The sequence below is a fragment of the Cryptococcus neoformans genome, chromosome 3 (genome assembly GCF_000149385.1).
Source record: "Cryptococcus neoformans var. neoformans B-3501A chromosome 3, whole genome shotgun sequence".
Taxonomy (NCBI): domain Eukaryota; kingdom Fungi; phylum Basidiomycota; class Tremellomycetes; order Tremellales; family Cryptococcaceae; genus Cryptococcus; species Cryptococcus deneoformans.
This window is the reverse complement of record NC_009179.1, coordinates 1,474,613-1,485,032: the sequence shown is the minus strand read 5'-3', so window position 1 is coordinate 1,485,032 and position 10,420 is coordinate 1,474,613. Positions and strand designations below refer to the sequence as shown.

Below are 10,420 nucleotides of genomic sequence, written 5' to 3'. Positions count from 1 at the left end.
AGCATATAGAGCGCTAAGAAGGCCCATGCCAAGCATGGCGAAACGAAGGTAGATAGAATCATCCCAGTTCCATGCCGCCCATAGTAGGATACCGACGAGTAAAGAACAGCCAATGATTCTGAAGGGATATTTTAGGTTGAACTTATGTGTTATTATATTTGCACAATGCACTTACATATCTTGGGAGACATGTAGATCATGTTCAGTGGGTCCTCCATCCTCCTCACTGTCGTCGTGATAGTAGTTTGCTTTTTCGTTTCTTGTTCTCGTTGACGCAAAGTGATTGTCCATCTTCTCGCGAGCTTTCTCTTTATTGCAGAATACCCACCGGAAACCCCATGCGCAAATTCTATGCCAGTGATGTATTATAGCATATTTGACCTTGACAAATGCACATGCAATGGTTGCTATGACAGTCAAACATAAGAGGCTAAGTGCACCATACTTTGACCTGCAAGTAATAAAAGGTTATGAAATTTAGCCTACTGACGCTGTAGTGGCCCATGAATATATTTACTGACCATTTGGCATTGACTTTCATCTGACCGATCAGTCAAAGGCTAAGAAGACCCAGTAATGCAACTCACACCCCGTGAACAAGAACCAGCAGCCTATGAGGCAGCTTCCTCTGACATCTTCTTTTCAGTAAAGATGTTCACCTCGTCAAAAAGGAGAAGAGCACACCCACACATAGCCAGCGGGTAGAGTCAGGGCGTAATTTGGTTTGGTGTCTCCTCCAAACTGCGTTAGCCCTCCCTCATACTCTACAGTATATTGTTGGATAGTATTATGACATGAACTTCAAGCTCCCTCTGCAGTTGTGGAACCAGGACACTCACTGTCGACCATGATGAATTCTATTCGCCCTCTTTGTGCAGGTCTGCCATACATGACTTCCCTCCACCAGATCCTAAGTAATGGGAAGTTATTATGTGCACAGCAAGACTACTATCCGGCGCCCAACGAACGTAAGCATTCCTACGACAGCATGTGAAAGCTGCATTACAGTCAATTTTGAAGATTTGTTATATTTTTGCGCAAATCTCACCTCGTGGTAAAGTACTGTCAAGATCTTAAATGGCCACAATATGGGTATAGGCACGCTTTTCCAAACTCTCACTTTCTTGACCACTCCAGTCTTCTTGTTCCTCATTCGTTTTGTTGTATACCAGTACGCGATTTTTCCTTGCCTTGCATCATTCTGTCAGGGGCAAGCAGGATGGAGGATGACTTACCAGAAGATGAGGATGAACAGAAATGCTCCGCAGAGGAAAAGGATGGACTCACGTTGAGCGTCGGTGGGATGGGAAGGAGACCAGTCCCCGTCTGACCCTTCCTTCACCCAGTTTACCAAGGGATCGACTAATCCCCTGCACTCCATCTTGATCTCGTTGATTACGATCTCGGAGACAAATTCCTTTTCTGTTATAATGAGAGCTGTTGATACAAAGTCAAAGTAACCTGAGATTCAAGATGGGTATGTACGGCATGGTGGAAAAGGGTATGTTTGAGGGCTTCAAAGGATCAGGTGCAGGGATAATGAAAGGAAGTTGCATTAAAGTCATAATCATCAAACCGCTTAACCCGACCCTGGTAGGTTGTTAGCAACCAAACCTATCGCTTGGGTTCATGATGGCGTTAGGTATAACTGAACCTACACCTGTATAAAAACCCAAAACGAACGAAAGTGAAGCACAGCTATCAATAAGTCACCCCAGAACCTTCCATTGAAGGAAATATTGTATCCAGAAGCTATGTTGCACATCGTATTAGATTATTGTAGTTCCTGCCATGGGGAAAACTTGCAACATACAGTATCAAGGATGCGTAGCATCAATTGTTGATTTAGCCTCTCATCTTGTAAGACTCCGAACACACGCCTTGCAGCCCTCCTGGCGTTTCCTCGGCCAATCATATTCGCAGCGACGTCTTTCCTTTTTTGTTAGTTCGGTGTAGGAAAGATGATGCAAGGGCGTACCTGGAATCAGCAGTCCCAGCTTCTTTCCAGCCCTTGCTCTAGTTTCTGCTTTTTCTTCTTCCGAACGAGATGCAGTCGATGTTCGGCGTTTGCCTGAAGGGAAAAGAGTGTCTTGTAAATTTTGAATGATGCGCAAGAAAGATGATTGGGAAGTTACTGAACGAAAATAATCTCTGACTTTTCTGCTCCCATCGGTCGATTCAGTATAATCCGCCAGTTTCTCTGTTCTACAGACTCACCGTTCGATGGTTCCTCCTAGGAATTGCTGAAGAATCACAATGACTGCTTGCCTCCTCAACCAATTCTTCTCTTTAAGATCAAACAATTCTATGAACAGATCGCATATGGGACCCGTGAAGCTCGTCATCCCTTCTACTGAAACGTCTCGAGTGACCTGTACATGGCCTTCTTTGACTTCAACTTCTGGACTTCCCAAACCAAGGCCTACAAATCCCCCGAGATCGTTGATCTGTCGGGTAAGACCACTGTACATCACGTCCGCCGTATTGGCATTGAACATATCTTCCGAGGGAGGACCTAAAGATATACTCTTATAGAATGATTTCATCAAGTTATGTGGAAGCTTTGTCAATTGGGTGACCGCGGGCTGCGTTCTAATTGCGGAAGGGACAAGGGAATTAGAGCGAGATAGAAAAGATCGAAGATGAGTCGAGTCACATATAGTAGGTGATGTCATCAGTCCCTAGAGAGCCATAAGTTTTGGGGAAACCTACTACTGCTGGCGAGACTACTCACCTGAAGGTACTTTTCGAGCCCCGTCCTTCTAGACTCTACAAAGTTTGCTGAAATACCTCCAACCAGGCTTTTCCCCGGTATCTCTACTTTTCTCAACGTTTCAGTAGTTTCAAGATCTCCATGTTCACTCGCCCATTCCTTGAGGTTCTTATCCAATTCCCAGAACTCATTATACCGTCTTGACACAGCCCACTTTGCAGCTGGATGACCATCATCAATCTGACAGACATGGATGGTATACCTCACAACTTGTTTTGGCCCGACGACTCCCAACGTCGAAGCGGATGTGTTTTCAGTATCTTCAGTGACTGCTGCGGACGGGATTGATACCCTGGTTCGGCCTGGCACGAGCCTACTTTCATCCTGTACCCGCTCATATTCTTGTTTCTGCCACTGCTTCGCCCTAGTCTCTCTTTGGACACTTGATTGACTCTTGCGCAAGATCTTCAGTTCTTTCTGGTTGCCTGTGAGCTCAGCCTGGCGGACTAGGGTGGAAAGAAGCTCGTTTTGTTTGTCCAGCTCGAGCAGGTTTGCATCAAGCTCGGAAATCTGGGCGGTAAGCTGAAGATCGCCAGGAACAGGGAGAGGGACATTGTGCGGTATATCGCTGTCTTCTTCTACTGAAGGTGTGCTGCTCAAATCATCCTCTGGCAAATCATCTTCAAAAAGAAGCTTGCTTGAGTTTCGACCTGGCTCCTGAGACAAGTTTGCAGCCGAAGAAAAGGTGGTGGATGACAACAGAGAAGCACTCTTCAAATCTTCGAGGCTCCTTGACTTTCGTTTTCTTTCTTTTTTATCAGTTGCACTACCAAGGATCAAGGAGCTTGACATGTCATTTCCTCTTTCCCGAGGCTTTTCCCGTTCACTCATCAAGGAGTCTGATGGTGTTCCATCAGTACTTCTCTTTCCGTTATCATCTGCAATGATTTCGCTCAAGGCAGCCTGGATCGCCTCGATCCTTCTTGCCTCCTCTCCCCTCTCCCATTCCCTTGAATCGTCAGGCTCGTCCCCAAAAAGTCTATCTCTTCCATGTGACTCGCCGTTCTCCTCGTTACCGATAAGGAAATTAAGTTGGCTGGAGTGTTTCGCAGACGGTGGAGGGGGCGAAACAAGTTTTGGAGAGAGAATCAGAGGTGTGGATGTGTACGACGGCGATAATGAAGGAGAAGGAGAATTCATTTCGTTTGCACTGCCTTTTCGGCGCCCTGCCGAGTCGTTTGAACTGCTGTTTCGCGAGTCTCTTGAATCGCTAACGCTCCTTCCAAAGGGCGGAGGAGAGGCAACTCTGACGAACTCGCTTACAGAGATTGAAGGCCCCGCTGGCGTTGTTGGTGCTGTAAGTATTGCTGGGGGAAGAGACTGGCGTTTTTGCTGAACAGAGCTAGGGCCTGGAGGAAGAGATGGGGAAGAGACTGAGGCTGGAGAGTGCGGCTTAAGAAAGTTGATCACCTTGGGAGTCTGCGGTGTAATTTGCTGCAGGGGCCGGTGAAGTAGAGCTGGTGTCTGATGCCGAGGGAGAGAATGATGCACCTGGGCCATTGGCGAAGGCGTTCTTGAAAGAGTGGCTCTACGATTATCTGGTGGTTGAACGTCAGCATTGACCGTAGAAGCACTTTTCAATGCTGAGTGGGTCCTCTGCAGGTCTCCTACAGCCTTGAGGTACAGTTCGCTTTTACTAAAAGCGCTCCAGTCTTCGTCCTCCATCTGTTCATATACTTCTCGCTGAGAAGCAAAGACTGCTCGCCTGACGCGTGCAATGTCTTGCGGCGATAAGTTATGTGATGACGAGGCAGCTGTTTCGATCATGTGCTGATGCTGTGGTGATATAAACACAGATGCGGATTGAGGCGCAGAGAAGTATGTCGCGTACAGAGACTGGGCATCTTCAATGGTTGTATCGTGGATGTTTCTCTCCGTTGATTTGCTGTCCTCGGATACGTCTGTACCCGTCGCTTCCAGCGGGTCTTTGAAGCCCTCAATCGTCAGCCAATATTGTACAAGACGAGATCGGTGGCGGCGGTCCATAAACTCGAGCCAGTATGCAAGAGATGAAGGGTTGGAGAGGATGGAGTAGAGAGAGATGGGTTGAGATGTGTCCAGAGAAACAAAAGTTGGCCCCGAGTTGGAAGGCTATAAATCAGTCAGCGGGTAAACAAGCGGAGGGCGGCGATGGCTTACCTTACTTCCTCCCGAGAGTTCGACAATCCTAGAGTCAATGGCCGACTTGGCCCTTACCAGTCTTTCTACATATTTCTGGGACTTTCTAGTACCTTTGCTTGGAGCCTTATCAGTCGATTGGTGAGTGGGTCCAGCATCGTCCAGTTCCTTGTTTTCTTCATCAAGTGCAAGTCTCGCACTCCTCAATTCTCGCTCCACATCGGCCTTTAATCTTCTAGCCTCTCCCAATGTCCACAGCTTCCTGATAGATTTGAGAAAGACGTCAAACTGACTTGAAGACGAATTGGCATCGATCGAGGGGTTTTTGGAATGAGATTTGCGCCTTACTCTGCTCACCGTAGGCGATCGTACAGAAGGCGAAGTGGCAGGAAAGCTAGAAAGGGCTGAAAGGAATTGATCTACCTGCTTCTGCTCATGCAGGTACTGTCCGACTCGTTCGTCTATCTGTCTGTTCCAAAAGTCACTTTCACATACCATTTGGAAACCAGGAAGGACTACTGCGCCGAGGAGGATCTCCTGTACGAGTGTGAACACAACAGGGGTCTGTTCGGACTTTGGTAAAAGATCAGGTAGAATACGGGACAGAGTCTGGCGGAGATGTTCTTCTATTGCCTGGGCTGCAAGATGCGGATCGGTGAGAGCCTTGTGGGGATGTGGTGGGAGTGGAAGAGGAAGAGCTTGGGGCCCGACAGGAAGGTGTTCAATTGCGCGGTAGTGCCGAAGGTGGTCTGTGACGATGGGCAGGATCTTTGACACCACAAAGGACGGCCAGTCCACTTTGTCCGACTTTTCGGCAACTTGTGCGATGGCGTTTTGGATGAGCTCTTCGAGGGCATCGGGGAAGTCGGGAGAAGGGGATATGCGAGAGTACCATGGAATGACAAAATGTTGCACGACTAGACCTAAGAAAGCGGAAATGGCGGCGTTCACTTGGGAAGAGAAGGAGGATATGGGCGACTTTGTTGGCGATCTTGAAGGCGCGGGGCTGAGACGCAGCCGGTAGAGAGCGCTGCGTTGTCGAAGGAGCTGTGGCGTCCGGGCATAATCAGTGGTGAGGGCGGCGCAGAACAAGGCAGCGAGAGCGAGCGCGAGGATGGAGAGACAGAGTGTGGCACAGGAAAGGAGGCGGGGGATGTGCGGGAGCAGTACGAGGGCGAGGGCTGCGAGGGCCGCTGCTGTCGGGGGGGAGAGGGCGGCGCTGGGCATGTCGCTCCCCGCGGCGACGGTATGGTACTGCCCCCTCGTCGCTTCTCCCCCTGCGCGCAACAACCTCCTCGACGCGCGCGGCCTTCCCCGCCGTGGTTACGTATCACCCCATCTTCCACGTCATCACATATATCTTGATCCGGACGTTGCTTGCGCTTTCGAAGATCTTCCGGCGACTTTCTGCCGGATACATCACCGATCAGCCAGCAGCGTGGACTAGGATGGCCTCGGTAAAGGCTCTGCTGCGGACACCCGCCTACAACCCCCTCCCGCTTCCGACCCTCCCGTCCCCCGAGCCGCACGGCCAAGACGCCGAGCAGCTCCCACCGCTCGCAGAAAGGTACGCGCTCTTCGCCCACGCTGACAACCGTGGCTTACCTTCTCTTGCCAGCCTTGTTCTCCCATACTCCTTGATACAGACACGCCACCACCACCTCACATCCCTCCTCCCCCTCGCATTCTCCCACCCGCCCATACCGTCTCATAATAAGCCTAGGGCAAAGCCCTTGCCAAAAGGCGTCTTCGTGTTCCCGACCCCGCCGCCTCCCGTTCATCCCCTCCCAACTAGAGAATATCACGGGCCCAGGGATCTGCTCAATGAGGCCTCTCCTTCTGCAACGCCTCCTGCCAACCCAGCATCGACACCTGTCCCACCGCAACCCAAGGGGCGCAAGCGTTCAGGTGAACCTGAACCTCCAGCCCATGAGATCGAGTGCATCGCGCGTGTGACATTGTCTCTGGGCCCAATGTCTTTTCACGGCACAGAGCTGTGGGTCGGGCGCTTTGTTGAGCCCAGAGCTAATAAGCCCAAGAAGGAAAGAGCCAAACCAGGCGAGCGAAGGGAGAGGGAAAAAAAGAGGCGAGAAGGGATAGAAAAGGAACGACAGAGAACACATTCAGGTCCGAGTGCTACACCTAAACCCGCCGCTTCGGTGGCAAGGCCAACAGTCGCCACTGCTGGGCCGTCCGCTCCTCGCATGCGGCCCCCAGCACCGGGACCGGCCGTGACAAACCGCACAGCGGCTTCGCCCCAACTCATCCAACTCGTTAATCAGGCTGCCTCTCGTCACCCATGGCTTTCATCTCTTATCTACAAAGCGGCGGGTAGCACAGCCAACCAAGACGAGTTGGAAAGATTAGGGAGAGCAGTAGCAAGACTCAGCAAAGGAGAAGCAATCGACGATCTAGCACCGCAGCGTGTGAACATTGCTTCTAGTGAGGTTTTGAAAGGGAAAGGAAAGGAGACTGCTGCAAGTACTTCTCACGCTTCAAAGACATCTGTTCCCGCAGTTCCAGGGCCATCAAGTCTATCAGAAAAGCCCACATCATCTGCTCCTGCTCCCTTGCTTTCTCAAAATACTTCCTCGTCAACTCTTACACCCGTCGTACCGGCTGAAAAAGACAAGGAAGACAAGAAGGATGATGCAGAATCTGATTGGGACAGTGAAGTTGAGATGAAAGGTCCTAAACAGGTGGGAGGAGGCCCCATCGGCCCTTCCACTCTCGATTCTGCGGCCGCAGCATCCACCATACCGTTGACATCTACCGCTACTCAACCTTCCTATGCACCCAGCTCCGTGCCCGCTTCCCAGGCGGCCAATCCTTCAGTCCCTTCTCCTGTCCCTGGGATTGTCCCCTCTCCTATCCCTGTATCAGCATCAACGTCTTCTGCAGTGCCATTGTCCCCGCATGCGCCACCTCCTAAACCTAACCTCCCTAATCCACCGCCATTCTTGTTGATTGCATTCAAAGAGCATCCCACAGACAAATTCTTAATCCCCTTGGGATCAAGGAGTTTTGTCAGCCGTGTTGGCGGGGATTGGGTTACTAGCAAACCTCCCCATCTTGCTCCCGACACTACGCTGCCTTTGGGCCAATCCCTGGAAACCAATGGCAATACAAATCCAACAGTGGCTCCACAGCCAGCAGCCCAGGCGGCCATCTCCAGAGAACTGCAAGCTTTACAGTCTTCTGCAAAATCGTCTTCTTTTGAGCTAGAGGCTCAGTCACACTCAAAACGCAGAGGACGTACCCATGTTCGCCCAACCAATGCCAATTCCCCCTCTCCGGCACCACCCAAAGTCAAGACCAAGCCCATCGAAGAACCCAGCTTGACAACAACGACAACAACAACACCAGAGCTTCCGCTTCTTCCTCAACTTCCCGGTCAAAATCCTCCCCCTGGAACAGTCCTCATCTCTACTCTTGTGCCGGCTAATAAATGGAACAAGGTTGACTGGGCGTCATTGGGCAAAAAAGTACCTTGGTCTGAGGACTGGAACAGTAAAGTCAAAGCTGGGACGAATGAAAATGTCAGAGAGGAGGAGCCTTTGCCATTACCTTTGTCAGATGCCTCATCCCAGAACCACGTCCAGTTACTTAATCTTGCTGCTGAAGACTTCCTCCCTGAAAATGGACCTCTGAAAGCAATCACGATCAGGTTGGGCCAAGTGGACGATCAGATCTGGGGGCGAATGAAAGACGTGATGACCTTGGTCGACCGGGCGGAGATCATGGCCTTGTCGGCGATCGGCGTCTTGCCGCCTGCTCCAGACTCTATAACCCACCCTGCCGACGACCCAGAGATCAGAGAAGCATACCTCTTGCACAAAACGTCCCTCTTTTCATCTCTCATGGGCCGCACTCGACAACCCCGTCGTTTCTTACACACCCGTCCGTCTTCTCCGCCTGCTGCTCTTGTAGATGCAACAGTAGATAAAATGGCTCCGCGTCCCTATCCCATATCTACCAAACCGCTGTATCATGTTGAAGAGGGTGACAACGAAATGGAGGGGCGACGGGATAGCGTGAGGCAATGGTCACCAGATGTAGAATTCGATGACGGTCTCGGGAGAAGGAAGAAGAAGAAGACAGCTCAAGAAACGGTAGGATTCGAAATGCCTGTCTCGTTGGAAGCGCTTGATGAGCGGGTGGAGGCCAGTGCTCAAAAAGCGCTTTTGGGAAAGCGCGGAAGAGCCGGTGGAGGAGAAGGAGCAAGGAAAGAAAAGCAAAGGCGAGGAATTGAAAAAGGAATATGCGAAGGCTGCGCAAGAGAGGGAATTAAGATTTGGAGAAGAGGACCGAGTGGAAAAGGAACATGTACGTCTGGTGTCATTGGAGTTCATGTTTGTTAAAAAATGGATGAGCCTTACTGACGTTTACGGGGCCAGTGTGTAATTCATGTGGCGATCTTTTCACCGAGGGGAAACTGCAATACAGTGACTTGAAGGCCCCTGGAGCAATGAAAACTCTGTTGGCTGCCAACCAGGACGTCAGCGGAACGGACGCCATACATAATCAGGTGGAAGAAAAGAATGACAGTGTGCCTGTCAAGGCCGAGCAAGGTCGTACGACCGAAGAGGCTCTCGGGGACGGCACAGCCATCAATTCGGAAGAACAGAAAGAAACATCTACCCAGGTCGTGCAAGCTGAGAGACCACCAGAACATTCGCCACAGCATCATGCTGTCGAGAGTCAACCTGCAACGCAAAGCTTGCCAGAAACGATAGAACCAGGGGTGGACATGCAGAATCAAAAGAGTTTGTAAGCAAGGATATCAGGCTGAATTTGGCATGATCGATCAGCACTTGCTGTTGTTCCGGTAGCCCAGGGGTAGGGGGGTGGGGGGAGAATATTGTGTAGCCACAACATCCTGAACCAAATAGCCGAGTTCTGGCGTCTATGCATTTGTCCCTATCATAGGTAGTTTTCCAGCACGGATAGGAAAATCATATTTTATTATAAAAGGCTCTGTTGTCATTGTAGTGCTGCATAAATTCAGGCTATCGATCATATGGGGAACTTTCCAAACAGTTACAAAACATTCATGCCACGCATACACAAGATAACGAAATAAGATTGGGACGAGAAACAATCTACGATCACTCCTCATCGCTGTCAGACTCGTCCTCAGCCTCCTCGAGCCACTGAAATGAACTCTGTCAATATTCACCTTGCTTTGTAAAGATCAGAAAATAACTTACCTTGAGGAAGGCTTCGGCATTCTTTCTGACTTTCTTGCTCTTGTCCTTGTCCACGTACTTTTTGCTAACGTGGGTACCCCACTGCTGAACAACGTCCTCCTCGATGATATCAGCTTGGTACAATACCATGAGAATCTTGGAAGTGGTGCCAGCGGCAATAAGAGACTCGAGAGAAGGGGATAGACCGATGAGGCGTTCGATACCACCCAAGAGAGACTTTTGATGCTTCTCAGACGTCACAAGCTAGAGAAATCATTAGCTGATACGTTTGTTGACATGTTCGAAAGTGCCTTACAGCTTGAAGAAGGGCAGTTCGACC

General features: G+C 50.3%; 3 protein-coding genes across 3 annotated transcripts in view; 1 reads left to right on the top strand and 2 right to left on the bottom strand.

The window, feature by feature from the left end:
- Positions 1–1,701: 1,701 nt before the first annotated feature.
- Positions 1,702–6,118, bottom strand: CNBC5110 (hypothetical protein; the record flags this gene model as incomplete). Its single annotated transcript, XM_771363.1, has 6 exons — positions 1,702–1,752; positions 1,814–1,929; positions 1,979–2,160; positions 2,218–2,681; positions 2,735–4,864; positions 4,913–6,118. The coding sequence occupies 6 exons, from the start codon at positions 6,116–6,118 to the stop codon at positions 1,702–1,704; spliced, it is 4,149 nt and encodes a 1,382-aa protein (XP_776456.1).
- A 221-nt stretch (positions 6,119–6,339) lies between these two features.
- Positions 6,340–9,665, top strand: CNBC5100 (hypothetical protein; the record flags this gene model as incomplete). Its single annotated transcript, XM_771362.1, has 3 exons — positions 6,340–6,458; positions 6,510–9,217; positions 9,289–9,665. The coding sequence occupies 3 exons, from the start codon at positions 6,340–6,342 to the stop codon at positions 9,663–9,665; spliced, it is 3,204 nt and encodes a 1,067-aa protein (XP_776455.1).
- Positions 9,666–9,999: 334 nt separating this feature from the next.
- Positions 10,000–10,420, bottom strand: part of CNBC5090 (hypothetical protein) — a gene marked incomplete at both ends in the record, with an annotated part of 1,371 nt that continues 950 nt past the window's right edge. The window contains 3 exons of the mRNA XM_771361.1: positions 10,000–10,044; positions 10,102–10,344; positions 10,397–10,420. The exon at positions 10,397–10,420 is cut by the window's right edge and continues 852 nt beyond it. Coding sequence (XP_776454.1) covers positions 10,000–10,044; positions 10,102–10,344; positions 10,397–10,420 — 312 coding nt within the window. The remainder of the gene's footprint in view (positions 10,045–10,101; positions 10,345–10,396) is intronic.